At 39.6% G+C, this 18,571-nt stretch overlaps 1 protein-coding gene across 1 annotated transcript in view; it reads left to right on the forward strand.

Annotated features, from left to right (window-relative positions):
* Positions 1-8,990: 8,990 nt before the first annotated feature.
* Positions 8,991-18,571, forward strand: part of TESPA1 (thymocyte expressed, positive selection associated 1) — a 40,190-nt gene continuing 30,609 nt past the window's right edge. The window contains exons 1-7 of the mRNA XM_063115673.1: positions 8,991-9,153; positions 10,047-10,089; positions 14,310-14,359; positions 15,413-15,466; positions 16,216-16,252; positions 16,525-16,623; positions 18,307-18,515. Coding sequence (XP_062971743.1) covers positions 8,991-9,153; positions 10,047-10,089; positions 14,310-14,359; positions 15,413-15,466; positions 16,216-16,252; positions 16,525-16,623; positions 18,307-18,515 — 655 coding nt within the window. The remainder of the gene's footprint in view (positions 9,154-10,046; positions 10,090-14,309; positions 14,360-15,412; positions 15,467-16,215; positions 16,253-16,524; positions 16,624-18,306; positions 18,516-18,571) is intronic.

The following is an 18,571-nucleotide window of genomic DNA, read 5'->3' on the forward strand; positions in this document are numbered from 1 at the left end:
AAGAACGTAGGATAGGGGATTAGAGGTTTGAGGCTTTCAACTTGTGTGTCCAAACTTCAGACTCAACAGTAGTTCACTTTGCGTAGTGAGAGATAAAGATCTGGTGTGATTGACCTGCAACATGAAGCATTATTAGGAAGAGAGGAAGACAAGTTTATTGTCTATCTCTACTGAGAACATCATCAGCGATAATCAAGCTGATGATATAACAGGAGGAAGAGAAAGAGATCTAGCACAGAATCTCGTATTCAGGCACTCCGAAGAGTTCAAACACTATTTGCAACCATACTAATAGCATGTTGTCATAACTCCTTTGTCCTCTGCAAGTTAAGACGGAATCCTTTGATTAAGCATTAGGTAGTGGCCGTGGAGAACCAACAGCCATTTTCAGTTCAAGGTTTGTGATTCGGATTCTAATAGAGAGTAGAGAGGAAGTTTGGTCTCAGCCCATAACATGGCTCACGAGGTTTGCGCTGAGCTACAACAAGGGGAAAACACCAAATGTTTATTTCCAAGTGCAAACGAATAATTGTTGTGTTTTCCACCTAAGGGCCAAGACTGAAGTGAGTACTCCAGTACCCGCAGTACTCCGTGCCCTGCCCACAACCTGGCCTAATGCAGAAGGGCTTAAACACAGATTTTGGATTGAGAATAGAATTTGATCAAACAAGCTGAGGGACAAAGAGAAGAGTGTGTCTAGATATTGAGAAAGAAAAGCGGGGGGATAAAAATAAGTACGTAAGGGAAAGAGCTTCATTACCAAGGAAATAAGACTAAAGATATGAATTTATAGAACTAACTCGATGGTCAAGAAATCTGCTCACTCTCCCTACTGTCTCTAGACAAAGCCATCTGTAAACCAGCCTACATGAGCTGCTGTTTCTTATTCTTTATGTCTTTGTAACCCATGCAGATGAAAAAATTTGGCGTTTCCCAAGACTGAGAACACAGGATTACTTTTTTTCTAAATGCATAACTTTAATATTTCCTGCAGCAATTTACAAGCCTTCCATAAAACTCGTCTCCATCATGAAAGTAGAAGTAAAGAAGAAAGGGAAAGAGACTGAAAGAGGTCTTAGATGGTCTTCTTTCAGTATTTAATCAGCTAAAATTATTTGTGGGAGAGAGGGTGTAAAAAGGGAGGGGGAAAAGAGTTATATTGATTAATTGCCATTTTTATTGCTATTACTTACCAAATAACATCCTCCTTTTCCCATGAAATAGATTGAACCGCTCCCTTAGTCCATAGGAGTCGCAGAATGTTCACTTGCTATACTCAGGATAATTTTTGTTCTGATGATCTTCCAAAGTACAGTGACATGGAAGAAGGTAAAAAAAGCTAAGATATTTCTTATCTATTAAGAAACGTGAGAGCCTGCTGCAGGTTAGGGATATATAGAATGGGGGACAGTCAGCCTGGCTTGAGGTGGAGTTTGTCTTGTCCACAGAGAAATGCTGGCTGTGCTGGGATCCCCCGCAGACCTTTGCGACGTGTGTCTTGGCTGTGGACGATGAAGGTCTTCTGGGCCACATCATGGAAACGCCATTTCCTTTTCTCTCCTCCCACGCTTGTTCTCACTCTCAGTCCCAATACAAAGTCACTGCTAGGGGAGTAGGCACAGAACAGACGGAAGAGAAGAGAGGTCTGTCTGATACATGTCGCTGGAAGGAGGCCCAGAGCATTTAAGGTAAACCTAGAGCCAGGCCCTGGAAACCAAGAGTGGCAGGAGGAGGGCTGTATGACACAAAGGAAAAAAGCACGCATCTTGGCCTCAAAACTGTGTTTGAGTCACTAGTATTATTTGCGAACCCAGACAAGCCTCTGCTCCTCCCTCTCTCTCTCTTTCTCTTCCCCTGCTCCGCTTCCATCTCTCTCTCTCTTTCTCTCTCTCATCCTCTATCTCTCGCTTCAGTTTCCTCAACTGCAAATTGAGTGACCAGAATTAGATGATCTCTCTGATCTCTTTGGGCATTAGGTAAGAATGAAGAACTTTTCATTGCTTAATTCTCTGCTTAATAACAACATCCCTCTTTCACCACCTGGATTTTGCCCTCTACTGTACCCTGTTGCTCACTTCTTCCTTCTGTCCTTATGCCTGAAAATGTTTCAACTTTCGTAAACGACTTAGACTGAGGGCAGATTAATAATAATCAAAGTTATCATTTATCAAGCACCTCCTTTTTTTATCAGGGACTTAATTACATTACCTGATTATAACCTTCAATAACCAAACAAATTTGTACATTATCTATTTTGCATATAAAGAAACATAGGTATAGAGGGGAAAATAATTTTACCAAGGACACATATGCAGTGAGTAAGCAGAACTATGATTCTAAACAAGGTTTACTCTGGTTCCAAGGCCCAAGTTCTTTCTACAATTTTCCTTCTCACTTGGTTTTGAAATAAAACTCTGGACTTTAAATAAAAAGAAGCATTGACCAACGTTAGTGGACCCCTTAAAAATATCCCAGTGATGAAATAGTGAACAGAGCTGATATTTGCAAGTTCAAATTAGTAGGCCCATACTTGTTATTAAAATATTAAAATATGTCCATAGCAAATTATGATAAATATCCATTGCTCCACACCTTCTGAGTGCTCATCACCAACCCAGCTATCCCAGCTCTTCCAGGAGGATTTCCCATGCTAGGCCCCAAAACTCAGTGCCATACCAGTCATGCACTTATAGGACCCAGCCACAGGGTTGTGACTGATGTCACGACTCCATAACCTTTGTTAATTGTCTAAATGCTGCACAATCTGAAAGTAACATGGAATTGCAAGCTGACTTTCTCTTCTCCACTAGAACCTAGCTGGTCCCTTGCCAAAAATCCCCTCTGCAAGCCTGAGGAAGATTCAACTGCTTCATAATCACCTAGTTGGAGTCAAGAAGAAAAACAACAACACAAACAAAGCAGCACATCATTCACTAGAATTGTTACAAAGTCAAATTACACTGGGTTCATGCTGCCTCTCCTATACTAGACTGTAAGATGAAGAGTTTATACAGCATGTAAAATACTTTACTAAAACAGTTTCTCCTTCCTTTATTCCAAATTACATTTACAAAGTTCCCTGGTGGTCTAGTGGTTAGGATTCGGCGCTCTCCCAAATTACATTTACTTTTGACACTTGGATGATATTAGGTTTTCTTTTTCTATTATTAAAGGAAAGATTATACTACATGGAATCAGACCCACTTTAGTTTAAATCTTAGCACTACGAGGTCCTAAATATATAACCTTAAACAAGTCACATATCTCTCTGAGCTTCACAAGTGGTTGTCAAGATTAAGTGAAGTGGTTTACAGGAAGGTTTATGGATAAATATAAGGCACTCTGTACATATCAATTATTATGAGTACCTATTGCTCTGACTTGCCCATGTCAATGTGTAGTGAGTCTCTGACTGCATCCCTTAGGAAACAGAGACTGGAAGCAGGTGATGTTCTCAGTGTAGTAGTAATGACATACCCCTTAAGGTTTTCTACTGCTACTACAGATATTGTTCTGAAGAAAATTTCTGTTGGAAGATACTCATTTCACAGCTCTTAACTTCCTACACTTAAACCACTAGAGGTGATTTCTCTTGTCTAACCTCAGTCCTCTCTGATACAATTTCTGCTTTTAATTATGTTAACCTAAACAAACAGGGAGAGGCTCTCTAGAAAAATAATGAGTTTAACTGGGAATAAAACATCGCAATGGGAATACATGTGTCATAGTAAACTATGTGTGTATTCAGGGAGGTAAAGGAAGACAAAGGTATTTAAAGGCAAAAGAGAAAAGTACACATAAGTTGTTTTGAAACAAGGAAAACATTGGTTACCAGCCTTATTGCAGGAGCCGACACCAATTCATTAGTAAAAACAGTATCAGGCCAAGAGCTGTTTTACACCTGACTGGCTGTCCTTGTGATTCCTGTGACAAGTTGTCCTTTGAAAAGTCCCTGGCAAAAGTTTTTGTTACAGGCATATGTGCGTAAGAGAGTCTTTGTAATAGCTTCTGTCATAGGCATGGAGGCCTGAGGGTCCTGTCTTCTCAGCCTCGCGCTTATTTATTTATCTTTTCTGGGCGTTTGACACATTTTGTTAGAGTTTGACTCCACTTTGATTCTGACGACTTTCACAACTATCACATCCTCAGAGCAAGGAGAATTCTCTCCTTCTCTATTTGGTTATATTCATATTTCAGAACTCTTGACAGACTCTGGAGAAGGAGTTAGGGAATGAACCTCTAGAGAAATGTAGAGAAACGGACAAAGGGCTGGAAATGGTAGCAGGTGGTGAAAATAAGGCTTTGAGGTGATTCAGGCAAGAAGCAGTAGAACCAGTGTGGGGTTTTTCTTGGGTTAGTAAGTGGGAGAAAATCTGCAGACTTCCAACTTCCATCCTCGCAGAGAATAGATTGAATACAATAATATAATACAAACCAGTATCAAGAAAGGTGGTAGTCAGATTCCAGAAGTAACTTCTGGCTTAAAAATAAATGAAACCTGAAATAGGGAACTCTGAAAAAACAGTGTTTTTTAAGATAAGAGAATTTTCTAGTTTAAGCTTTATTAAATTTAGTCAGATTTGGGTGCCCCCTAAAAGGAATTGGAAAGACTATGCCCCAAGCCTTTTCCTTTTCACTGCAAGTTATACAAAGTACATACATTAGGATCTGAGGCCATGAGGAAAGTCAGAAACACCTGTCCTATGACCTGTACTAGTTGAGAATAATTTTCCAGTGCCGGTGTGATTTTTGCTCCTCTTCAGGTACAGCATTTACTGAGCCCCTCCAGATACAAAGTGCTGTGCTATGCTCTGAGATGGGGTTTAGGGGAGAAGTTACAAAGAGTGGTGCATAAGGACAAGAGAGGTCACCACTTACTCTCCTGAATATGGTACAGGTACATGTGCTAGTTGCTAGAGGTGGGTCAGAGAAAGATGATTTCAGTAACCTTCAAAGGTGAATAGAATTTGTTTGGGGAGAAAGGAAGATGGTTGAAATTGTAAGCTAAGCAAAGAAGCAGAAAAGTTCAAGAAGTGCTGGGAGTCAGTGAGCAAATCCTGCCTGCCCCCCCTCCCCATTTGGGTTTCCTCTCAGCCTCCCTTATCCAGGCTCACCACCTTTCTGGATCAGTGAAAGCTGCAAGTCCACAAACCCCATAGTCACTGTTAATTTGCTCAATGGGAAGTACCTCCAGAGACCATTTCCTAGTTTTTATGGGGAAAACTATATAAATACATTATCTTTTACTGGTACTCTATTCATATGTATTTCATACTCAGCTAAAATGCATGAAAATAAATTCATAAACATTGGCACTGGAGGTAAATTTATACAACATCAATTCATTTTCACCAATTCACTTTCTGGAGGATGAAACTGATGTCCAAATTGAAAACCTAATTTAATTGCCAGAAGTCAATTAATTGGACAAAAAGGTTGAAGGACGTCCACATCTCCTAATCTCTAGTCAGTGCTCTTTTCACTGTACCAAACTCCATTGTGTTATAGGTGCATGCATTTGTATGAATAATCTGAAGGAAATGTCTTCATTCTCTTCTCTCTATTACAAGGGGCCCCAAGAGCTTGAAAGCTGTTATCTTGATTTCTGTGTGCACCTGTCCTTCATTTCTCTCTAACACACGTGCTGCTAATGTGCTTGTCTGTGCACTTGCTGCTTCCTCTAGATTTCCACGAAGAATACCCAGTTTCTTATCTCTCAGCAATACAGTTTCTTCCTGTATCACTAACCAGACACTTCCTGCCTCCATATATTGCTGTACTTACAGTATTCCCATATAACACCCCTTGGATAGGTCTCATCAACCCATGTGTGGCAAAAATTAGGCAAAATTAATGTACTCAATTCCCCAGTCCCATGTCCAAGGTGGTACAGTTGTGAAGATTATCTTAGATCTACCTTGTATCTTTTCACTTAGACTTGAGATTATTGTTGCTTTTTCAAAAGAAAAAAATTATCCCATTCTCACCCAAGTTGCCTGGAAAATAGCTGTCATAGTCTGTGGGCAGCAGAGTGCTTAACCTGTCTAGATTTTTGTTGTCATAACTGTAGTAGCCATTTATTCATAAGCCTTTCTTTGGAACTCTTAAGCACTAAGAATTGTTTTTGTAGGCATTTTCTTTTAGGTATTTCCATTAAGTAAATCTTCTATACATAGGACATAGAAATAGACAGTAAATAGAAGTATTCAAGAAAATACTACTTCTGTTCTCAATAGGAACTCCTAGAGTAGAAACAAGTCATAGAATAACCCTCTCTCTTTTCTCCAACTTTCAGCCCAAGACATTTTCACAAGTTCAGTAAGCACATGGTTATAAGTTTATTGTTACACTTTTGAAGCTGTTCTCTCTGCCTGTGTCAATGGTGACTCTGTAAGGCACTGGGCTCCTTTGAAGAATAGTCACCTACTAAATATTTGTTTAGAGAATAAATTTTCATTAAGCAATTACAATGGGTTAGATTCCATTTTTTGAAACACAGCAGTGAACAACCCAGACAAAAATCTCTGCCCTCTTGGAGCTTATACTCTAATCAGAAGAGCAAACAATAAATTAAATAAATAAATAAAATGTAAAGTAGTTAATGATGAGAACTAAAAAGAAAAAAATCAAGCAGGGAAGGAACTCAGTGAAAGTGATTGCAAGAGACTGCAGAAGCCAGGCCTGGCTTCCTGGAGGAAGTTGATTAAGAACTGGGATTTGCATGTTGAGTATGGCAAAGACTGAGGAATAAAAACAGGGAGGGGGAAAAGAATATGAGAAAACTTGGGGTTGAAAGAAGGAAAATTGGAGAGGGAATTAGCCTATATTACTGTGATATATTTTCAAAGATCTGGAAGGAACATAAAATAGATTCATATCACCAAGGATGTTGAAACCCTCTACCTACCCTCTCAGTTAGTGAGATTCTGGGACTGTGCTAGGCATTATGGGGATTCAGCTGTAAAATGGCACATGCGTAGTTTATAGTATGAGAAGCATCACATCTTAGGGCTGTAATGTCCTTGCTGACAAACTTAGACCAGAGAAGGGGATTGAATTTTCCAAGGTTACACCGTTAGTAAGTGGCACAGTAAAGTGTGGGAGTCAGATATCCCTCTCTCTTCTCTCCTTCCGTGCCTTCCTTCATTCGTGCCTTCCTGCTTTCCTTCATTCCTTTTAAATTCTCCTAAGCACCAAAAGTGTTTTTGTGAACTAAAGATTCCCTGTGATTTAGGTGAGGTGCGTTGCCTCTGGAACTAAAGACAATAGGCAAGTCAGCCTTTGCCATTTTCTTCTCTGGACTGACTGGAACCAAGTTATTAAATATTTTGGAGGAATGAAGCAAACAAACTCTGATCCAGGCTTTTTAGACTCTTTTCCTAAGTTCTTCCTAGTGGCAGTTTCTTCCTCTCTTTATCACCTCACAATAGTTCTGATCAAAGGACAGCAAGTCATCTCTGCTACCCTCTTTATAGGTTCTCTAAGACACAATCTTAATTCAATGATTTAAATTCCCCTAAATGGCACAGGCAGTAGGCCCAGGGTTAACCCTCAAAGTCTCATAGTGCTTGCTAACTGCTCCCTCTCCTGGGAGAAAAATATGTCTTGGACTGGTCCTGATGCGAAGGAATTTAGATCAGATGACAGTATTTATGCATAATATAATTTTCTGGATGTGTTTTGTCTGTAGCAAGCAGAGGCATCTAAAACAACTTTACTGCCCTAGGAATGCATTTTATGTTGAGGATGTTCTTTTCAAAAATATCTACGTTAGTGCCTAAATCATTAAATGCCTCACTAATGATTTTGTTTTTAAGTGCTGGAAGAACAGAAGTCTCTAGAAACTGGCACTCTTCTTTTTTTTTTTTTTTTTAATTTTATTTTCCCTCATTCCACAGTTAAAAATGTAGCTCTGACGATAAAATTGTTTATGGCAGCTCGAGGAAATACAGAGATAAGATACTGAAGAGTCATGGTCCCACTTCTACTTATTCACTCTGGTGGGATGTGAATGTCGCCCATGGGGAAGAGGCAACAGGCCGATGAATAGACATTAGCCTCAAGCCTTTTTAAGCTCTACCTGGACAATTGAATGATTCTCCCCTCTTTGTTCCTCTTGAATATGTGCCTAGTACCAGCATTCTGTACCTTTTGGAGGAATACAGATGTGTTGTTCAGGTAGTGTTAAATGAAATATAAATCTATGGAATCAGTAATTGCTTTAATGAACTGAGGAATTAACTCGTAGTTATGTAGAAATAAAAGTTAAAAATTAGAAAGTGATCATCCTCAAGGTGCTGGCTGCTAATTGCTTAAAGCATTGTCTCCTTGTTTTTATCATAGGATCTTTTTTTCTGAGAGAAATCCTACATGAACCCCAAGTATATTCAACAGGAAACAAAACAAATCAAGACAAAAAACAAACAGAAACAAAAATTAATGTAGTTGAAGTGGCTTTCCAGTTGTGAGACTGTTTAACATTTGAGATCCTAAACTTTTTCACGTATCTTGATGAGGAAAAAATAAAGTGAATTTTATAAATTGTAAATTTAAAGATATTTTAGTTTTAATGGAAGATTCTGAGGGACAAAATTCTTAAGGATTAAAGAAAAATGTTTTCTAAAACAGCATAACAACTATCATAAGAAGTAGAGATTTTTTAAGTACAAAGACCTTTCTCAGTGTCCCTTAAATCCTACAATGCTTGATGCTTCAAAGACTGCCCTGGCACTTATATATCTCAGAGCAATTCTTTTTTTTGCAGGGAGACAGAAGATGAGCTAGGCTTTTCCTCCCTCCTCCTGACTGGGCAGAGAGGTCAAGCTCCTTTGCACAGCGACAGGAAGATTTGGGGGTGGGGGGAGGAGGAGATTTGAGAGTGGAGATTTGAGAGTGGTGATTTCTGAGCAGAGGATGAGGGTGTTTCATTATGTTTCAACTCTCAGGACAGCGTTAGCGTGGTGAGAGGCCCTGAACTCTGAGCCAGGGCCATGCAGGCCTCTGTGCTGAGCCCCACATCCTGGGAGAAGCGGCGGGCCTGGCTCCGTCAGAGCCGTAACTGGCACACCCACGTCCTGGAAGAGGAGGCTGCAGCCGCCCTGCAGGATGTCTCAGATCCTGAGCCTTCCAGCCTGAATGACGTTTTCCAAGAAGGTAGGAGACAGCTAGAGATCACACAGACTTCCGCGTGGTCTTGTGCAGAATGTGACAACAGCGTGGGTCTACCGTGTGGACAGTGGGTCCCTTGTTTAGGCTAGGCTCTCACTGGACTTATTTTGACAGGTTTAAATGAGTTTAAGGGAAGAGGTGTAAAGTAATGCAAGATAAGAATTATGTGAGAAAGAGACAGGCATTAGAATGGGAAAAAGAAAGAAGCACATTTTTTGCATCATCCTGAGAAGCTCCTGTAAGAACTCGAGGCTAGAAGTTCTCTATGAATGAATTTGTCAGGGTGTTTCAATTTTGTCTATGTAACAAGACTATACTCAAGCTGCATGCCTGGACTCTGGCCACAACTCTGTCACTAACAGGCTATGTGACCTTCGGGAAGTCACTTGCCTTTTTCTAAGGTGTACTTTTCCAACTGAAGTAGTCGTACCTTTTCTACATGCCTCTCAGAGCTTCCTTGAGGTTCAAATGAAGCCACAGACATAAGAGTAAAAATTTCTGACAGAAATAAATTATTCCCTGCTTATTTGGCAGGAAACAAAAAGCACAAACACAAGATTGTGCTTTTCTTTTTTCTTTTTTTTAAGGAGAAGGATCCACCCCATCCCCAAAACTTGGGGAAGAGAGAGCAGTGGGCCTGACATCTCGGGCATTTTCCAGGTTCCTGGGAGGAAGGAGAAAGGGAGGCAGAGAGAAAAGAAATATCCACTGTTTTTATATATGAGTATAGTCCTCTCACCTTAGAGAAAAAGTTTATGGGGGGGGGTAGATTAATAGTGTGGCTTATATAAGGATAAACTTGTGGAATGGGGAGAATTGCAGGGAGGGGGTCTGGTTTCCTTCAGGTCTCACAGTGATCTGGGGTCTGACTTTTCCAGGGAATCCTATCAATAAGATTGAAGACTGGCTGCAGGAGTGTGGGTAAGTTCTGGACGGGCAATGGGCCAGATGTGGTGACAGCTGGATATGCTAACAGGCACAACTCTTAGGAGCTCAGAGACAGGCATATGGCTTGAATTGGGTCTAAAGATAGGAGGTTGAGAAGGCGGTGGGAGGGGGTGTTACAGGGGGTTGGAGTCAATTGGTGAAGGGGCTGTGAATCTGGTGCAACTTTGTGCTAAGACTAAATTAAGCTGGAGGTCTGGAAATATAGGCTGGAAATAGTCTAAAGCTAAGAATGCAGGGGAAAATGCATCCATGGGGAATGGCTGGGCTGAGTTCCAGACCCCTATTCCATTGATTTTCCCTTCAGACTGGAGTGTTATATTGTGTAACAAAAGGAGTTAGAAACCTGACTATTCTTACTGAAGAACAATTCATCACTGTGTTTCTTTCTGCTACAGAACATAGGAGGAGGGGCTAAGGGTTTACCACAGTCATTCAAAGCAGTGAAGAACTAGAGCAGGCACTTCAAAGCAAAGTATATCATCTCTGTCCTCAGAAATACTTTAAAATATGACACCAGCACACCATCAGCCTGTACCATTTTAGGCTCAGTCTACCCAGACACAAAGGGAAAGTTTCTGTGACCTATTTAAGCCCGATTGTTCATGTGATAATGAATTCTCAGAATGTATAATTCCTACCTGCTCTTTATTTTCACTCCAGTAATGTTTCAAGCTTTACACAGCCTTAATCTAAACTCATCTATTAACTGACATAAATAAACCCATCTTTGATTATTTGGTAGGAAATAAATAGCCCTGAATAATCCCAAGGTTGTTTATTTCAATTCTGCTTGTAAGGCAGTGCCAGGAAGGATTTATTTTGTGTTTGTTTTTGTTGCTTACAAAATATATTGTCCTTATTGTTCTAATCTTGTTCACAATTCATAAACTTCAAAGTTAATTAGAGTGTCCTCAAAATACTGGAAGATAAAGGGGTGGTGGTAATAGGAATGTTTGCAGATTTTGGTGAGAAACCTAGAATGAAAACTGCCCTAGGATTTAAAATGCTTTACCAGATATGTACAGGAGAAACAGTTAATGTCTTTATCTTATTAACTACTCTTGAGTCTTATCAATTCACATCAACGATTATTAATTGAGCATTTGCAAACTGTCTGATTGTCTGAGTGGCCTAGTGGGGTGCCAAATAGTTTAAAAAGTGCCTTGACTTCAAACATACTACAATCAAGTTGAAAAGAATAAATTCACAGAAATACAAGATTGTAAGCTCTAGGAAACACCTTTTCCCACCCATGGTCTACCAAGATACCTGAACCAAAACATAATGAAAATGTGGTCTGGTGAGTGAAAAGGCTCCAAGATGTGAGCCTAATTCTTACGCTACTACCTGTACAACCACCTGTAAGCAAATAATTAAAACTGTTTCCATTACAGGATCCTGATCTATAAAGTGGGAAACTAGAATAATAAAGTTTCAAAGTTTCTAGCGAGGTTTAAATGAGATGATACATGTGTATGTGCTTTATGCTGTGAATAGTGTGTAGTGCTGAGGCTTATAAAGGAGGAGCTTTATGTCTATTTATAATTTCACAAAATTTGTCTATGTGTCTATCTATCTACATTTCTTTATTTATCAGAAAAGGTATGCCCAGAAATGACACACACTGACTCTTGAATAGTGGTTACCTCTAAACAAGAGAAGAACAGGAAAGAATGGGAGTAAAATAAGACTTTAGTTATATCTGTAATATTTTATTTTTTATTCTATTCTATTACATATTATTTATTATTTTATTTCTTTCTGAAGAAAAAAGATGGCAAAATGTTTACATGTGTGAAAATAGGGTGGCAGGTTCAAGGGTATCTGTCATATTTTCTTGGGTGATGGCCATGAAGTTTCAAATCATCATGCTCAGTGAGAAGGCATCAATACTGCTGTGGTAGATCCTACATACAAATAGAAAAACCCACTGCCCCAAGGCTCATCCTGGGTTGGTCTTCATAAGGAGAGTATGAGATGCCTGCCAGAGTACAACTGCAGAAGAGAAATGCAGGATGAGCACCCGATAAAAACTTATCTAATAAACAACAGTGAGTTTTACTTTAGACAAAACAGGAATTTTATTAGTGGTATTTTTTAATGCAAATTTTATTGAAGTATAGCATACAAACCAGTAACATTTTTCTTTTTAATATAAATTGTATTGAAGTATCATATACTTAATAAAAAATAAATGAGTATTAAATATATAGCTCAATGAATTTTTGCAAAAGGAATACATCCAAGAAATCTGAAGCAGAGCATTATCAGCATTCCAAAAACCTTCTTTGTGTCCCCTTCCATTCACTACTCTGCCTCCATGGGTAATTAATACCCTGACTTGTAACGTCATAGATACGTTTTGGATTTTTCTAACTTTATGTAAATAGAATCATACAATATGTACTATTTTATCTGTGTTTCTTTTGCTTAGCATTATGTTTGTGATGTTTGAGCATGTATTTGCATGCAGCAGTTACTCATTTTTTTTATTGTCATGCAGTATTAAATTATATAGTTATCATACAGGTTTTTTCTATTTTACAAGAATTAAAGATTTGGTGGCTTCTATTTCTGGGTTATTATGACTACTGTTCCTTTTGGTGAACATGTACAGGCATTTCCACTGGGTACAACCCAGAAATGAAATAGTAATATGTTTTAATTGTAGTTTTCATAATAGTAGGCCTTAGTAGTTGCATTACTGTGTAGGTACAACACAAGCATTAAATGCAGTAGTAAATTGCAATATTCTAGTAGTTGACTATATTAGTTATCATAGTGTTTTTAGTAGTAATAGTAAATGTAAATTTCCATTAATATTTTTAATATTATCTACATTAACACATTTATATTATTATATTACAACATATTTTATGTAATTATATATTAGGAAGAGAAGTATATATTTGTACTTTCAGTTGTATTATTAGAATTGTCCATTCTAAATTAGCTTGGGTATCATTTCAAATTTTATAATGTATTTTGATGTGTAGTTGTGTTTCATGAAGACATATACAATTTAGATTTTGGAAAACATGGACGATTTTTTCACTATTGAAAGGAAGGTACCAGCGAAAGACGTCTAAATATGTTATGATTTACTTGGTAAAATTTATGCACAACTGAATCTACAGCTGCTCAATTAGTAAGCCCGTTTCCATTGTTAAACATTTCATGAAGTGATGCTCCAACAGCCTGAGAGTTATTGGGTAGCTGGAGATGGATAAAGAGAAAGGCACCTTTAGGGCTAGCTTCAGTGGATGCACTCCAGCTTCCCTGCTAATGCACTTTACCAATACTTCTCCTCTCCAGCCTCCACTTGAGATTACATTCTAAGCATCATGTGCAACTGTTATTTTAAAACTTTCAGGAAAAGCAAACTCTACAAAATTCACAACATATCAGTGTTTGAAGCAAACTTAGATGATAATTTCTAGGGATCCAAATCCCCTTACATAATATATGAAAACATAGCAACAGCGAGTTAGGACTGGGATCCAGGTGCACTAGTCCCAGTTCAAAGCTTTTTCATAGACTACTTCACCCACCTGTTTTTAGACAGAGAGAATTTCTTCCTTGTTTTTAAAACTGAGTTGTTTCTCACTACCGTTTATGCTGATTTCCGTTTGTTCTTCTGGTTGAGCTGGTAAATGTGTGATAACATCGTATCTCAAAATCTACAAATATCTCTAACGAGGATGCAGTTTCTGCTATTTCCTGAAAGACATGATATTCAGCAAGAGCGTGATTCAGAGAGAAAGCGTGGGGTGTGGGTAGTTAAGGCAACCTCCTACAAGTTTTAAGAAAACCTCCATGTTTGTATTTGTGATCTGGAAATTATGTCACCCACACCCCTGCTTCTATAAATGTATTTCCCCAGTTTTGCTTCTATATGTTTTCTTTTTTATTTTACCTAAAGACTGAAGAATCATTGCTAAGCTTACTTTAAACAATGTGGTCAGGACAATGGCAGCATGATCTAAATTATAGTGCATTTCAGTCCCAACTCCCCCTGACTATCTCTATGAATTTCTCAGTCAAGTAACCACTCTTAGTTTCTCCAGTATAGAAGTAAATTAAATACTACCAACTCCCATGGCAATATAATATGAACATGTGGGAGATATTTGAGGAAAAGCCCCTTGGAAAATGTAGTGACTTCAACCTATAAGATTATTTTTGGGTTTTAGATACTCTGAGGAAGGACTTTCTGAGGAAGCAGGACAGGCAATCTACAGTGGTGAGTATGGGCTCTGTTCTTCCATTATTCTTCTACCTAGATGTTGATATAGCTCTGTGTGTGTGTGTGTGTGTGTGTGTGTGTGTGTGTGTTAGTGTTTATACACATGCTCGTGCATATGCATGCATAAGACAGCCTCAGTGTCTTTAAACTATCTGAAAAACACCCTTTAGTGGTCACAAGGCTGTCCAGAAGGTCCAGAAGAAAGTATTGGGTCAGAGCCCACAAGCTCCTTAATACTCAGAGGTTATCTTCTATTAGTGGTTGCTCAGCTAACAACCACTGCTATGGGGAAAGAATTTTATAAAATGTGTGTGTTTATGTGTGTGAGTACATACCCCCATGTGTTTACTATTTGGCAAGGGATTTTGTACATGACTGTGATACAGGGTGCAGGTTAGTTATATGTGTATATCAGTCCGTTTCTGTTGCTCATAACAAAATATCTGGAACTGGGTGATTTGTAAGAAAACAAAATTTTTTGCTTACGGCTTCTGAGACTGGGAAGTCCAAAGTCCAGGGAACACATCTGGTGAGAGCCTTGGTGATGGCAACACTGATGGCAGAGTGTCACATTGTGAAAATGGTGGAGCAGAGAGAGCAGAGAGACCAACCTCCTCTTTTATGCTCCTTTTAAAGCCCTCAGAACTAAGCCAAGACCACCATTTTTAATCCATTCACTATGGCATGGTCCTACAGTCTAATCACCTTCCCAAAGCCCCACCATAATAGGATTTCCCACCCTCTTAACACGGTCACAGTGGGGGTCAAGTTTTGGGGGGACACTCAACCCAAAGTATGAGTGCATGTGTGATTCTTTCTGAATCAAAACATGAATTTGACTTCTGAGAAAGTATGAGTATATGTATAGCAAACATGTAGATATCTAGTATGATTTTGTGATTGTGCAAATCTAAGGACATGTGTATATGTTCATGTTTGCAGTAATGTGTGTGTGTGTGTGTGTGTGTGTGTGTGTGTGTGTGTGTGTGTGCATACATGTGTGCGTGTTCCAGACTGATTTTCTGTGCCCGTCGCCTGATTATTTGACAGGGTGCTCCAGCCATGGGACCAGCTTTGAAGATGACTTAACTCTCGGAGCAGAAGGTAAGTGACAAAGATTTCTAAGATTGCAGTCAGGGAAGAGGCTATGAATTAAGGACAGGATGGAAGGGGAAAACTTCAGAAAGAAACAGGTCATCCCTAGATTCTTATCTATAGGGAAAGAGCATCTCTTTATGATCTAATATAACATACAGAAAGTGTCATATGCCCGGAAACACTTCCTTACCCGTCTATCATGACTCCCACTTGTCCATCATTGTAGCTTTCCTTTGGCCCCAGGGAAGGTAACATAAAAGCTCCGTAACATTTGCTGCCCAGACATCTTTGAGACTGTTTTCTATATAGAAAGCCCAAAGAAGCCTAAGTACCAGTTTTAAGAGAAAGACAGCACTGCAGGAGGATAAAGGCTTCAATATCAAAGGATGCAGGCACTGCAACCTAGCAGTGTCTCCCATGACCTGAATAGACTCAGGTGCTGGGGCAGGAACACTAGCCTGGGGGGCTGACTGACGCCATCCTCCACAGGGGACAGAGGCTCTCCCCTAGACATCATCATGGGCTGAAAGTTCAGAGGCTCAAGGCCAGTTGTTTTCTGTTTTATCTGTCCCCCTTCCAAGGATGTGTCTGATAATCTTGAGACCTCATTAAGAGTGGAATTTATGGGGTTCAGCTAACCTGTAGTACAGACAAAGGAAGACAGAGAGGGCTGGAGTTTCAAGTTCAGAGGAGCAACTCAGGTGATTTTTATTTTCTTTTCTAACTTACTCTTTGCCTTTCTTTTCCTTGTGCAGCCACACTGCTGGCCACCAATGGCAAACTCTTCTCCAGGTAAGTGTTAGGTTCAGCCAGGCTGGATGGGGCCTTCTTCCGAAGACAGTGAATTGGGGTGGGTATCAGAATTGAAGAGATTAAAAACAAAGAGCTAAGGATTCACAATAGGGAGTGAGATTTTTCACTAGCAATGAGAACACAGACTGAGTTTCCTCAGCACGTGGTTCAAAGGAACCCAGCAGGGGGTGAATATGCACAGCTGGGGATGTCTTGAAGCCAGGGTAAAGACTGGTGACAAAATTGTATGACATCAGCTTTGATTTCTGCAGGAGCTTCCTAGAGACAGCCAGGCCTTGCCATCTGCTTGATCTTGGCTGTAGTTTGGCTTCCAGCAGCATGACCGATGGGACCAACAAGACTAGTTCAAGGTAGGTACTGAGTTTGGCAGGAGTGGGCAGATAGGGAAGAGGAGAGGCAGAAGAGAACAGAACCGAGAGCCATTATTCATATTTTCCTGGAGCTTTTATGCACTTTTTATGCATACTTGAGAAGTGTGACTATATTTCTTCAAGAATAGTAGGGGATGCAGAACAATCTTCCTCTCAGCTGGATGCTGCGTGTAAAACACAGGCATATCCTCCCACTGATCCTGTACCCCAGGAGGTGTGGTATTGGCACCATCACAGTTTCTGGACTCATAGTCGGTGCTTAATAAACAATGTCTTGATTAATTAACGAATTCGTTGATTGAATGTAGCAATAAAATATTAATTAATGCAGACAATTTTGTATCCCCTCTGTAGGCCATGTAATGAGCATATGGAATTTGAAAAGATAAAGCAGACAAAGAGCTTGCCTCCAGGAGCTCAGTAATCTAATAGGGTGGACAAGATATACACACAAATAACTCTAAGACAAGATGGAAAGTGATAAAAACTAGTATGGTATAATGAAAAGTGTCTGAAAGTTGGAGTAAAAATTTGAATTCAGGACCTGGTTCTGAGACTTCATTTTTGCCATGGACTATGTTTAATAATTTATCCTCTCTCAGCCTTCGCCCTAGCCACAACCCAGATCAATTAAATCAGAATGTCTGGATATGGGATTCAGGTATTTGCATTTTTAAAAGTCCCCCAAGTGGATCCTAATATGCAGCCATGGTTGAGAACCACTGATCCAATTGTATGCCCACAATTCAGAGATAAAGAAAAAGGACCATGGAGATAAAATGAACACTTGGCTGGCAAGCTCAAGGCTAGAACAAGGGATTCCAACTGTCCAGATATTAGTTAAACAAGATGGTCGCGATTTGAATCAAAAAGCCCAGCATCCTTTGTGAAAACAGTGACAGTAGTTATACAAAGCCTCAAATAATTCACAGCTCTCCTTTGCCCCATTGTTGGGATTGCAGTTATTGAGCTCTAGTGTCACCCAGCTTTGTGGTACTCAGATTTGGATATAGATACATGTTGGTGCCATACCAAGAGAGAGACAGAAAGAGAGACAGAGAGCTGGATCTTCTTTGACACAGGGCTTCTGAGCTAAATAGTACTTGAAAGGGATATGCCTCTCAAAATCATGTTTTGAACATACCTATTGAGTAATTGTTACCTTCAAGGTGAGAATAAAATGAGTTATATGTTCCTTACACAATCATTGCTTAGTTGTCCCACATTACCACTGGCACAAGTCGGGCGTCAGGTTGCAAAGCACCATGTGCAAGTAGGAACCAACTAGTTAATAGTGCAACCCCAAAATTTCTTTTGATCTATACAGATTTTCATTTTTCAAAATGCTATCATATTTACTTAAATTTTATTCATCTGCAATAAGTTGTCCAAATATGCTGTGCTAAAATTTCATTCAGTTTTTATAACCAGGGCTGGATTTTATTTTTTTTTATTTATTTTTATATTTTTACAGGGCTGGATTTTAATTCCCGTGTTTTACATAGAGAGAATTTAGGTACAGAGAAGTGAAAGTTTTTCTCACAGTGGAACATAGAGAAATGGCCAGAAAGGAATTGCAGTCTCCTGAAACTTTTACTAGCTATTCTGGATTACCACGTGTCTCAAAGTTGTCTCCTATTTACTCAGACTTCCTTTTCTCAGCATCTCAGAGATTCTGGACAAGGTGCAAGAAGATGCGGAAGATGTCCTCTTCAGTCTGGGCTTTGGCCAAGAGGACCACAAAGACACTTCTCGTATCCCTGCCCGATTCTTCACCACCCCCTCTCAGGCCAAGGGCATTGATTTCCAGCTCTTCTTGAAGGCCCAGGTGCGGAGGATTGAGATGGAGGACCCCTGCCTCATGCTGGCCAGTGAGTGTCACCACAGATCCCTGCTCCACTTCTCCCCCAGCCTCCAGACTTTCACA

Source organism: Cynocephalus volans, chromosome 12 (assembly GCF_027409185.1).
Source record: "Cynocephalus volans isolate mCynVol1 chromosome 12, mCynVol1.pri, whole genome shotgun sequence".
In the NCBI taxonomy this organism is placed as follows: Eukaryota; Metazoa; Chordata; class Mammalia; order Dermoptera; family Cynocephalidae; genus Cynocephalus; species Cynocephalus volans.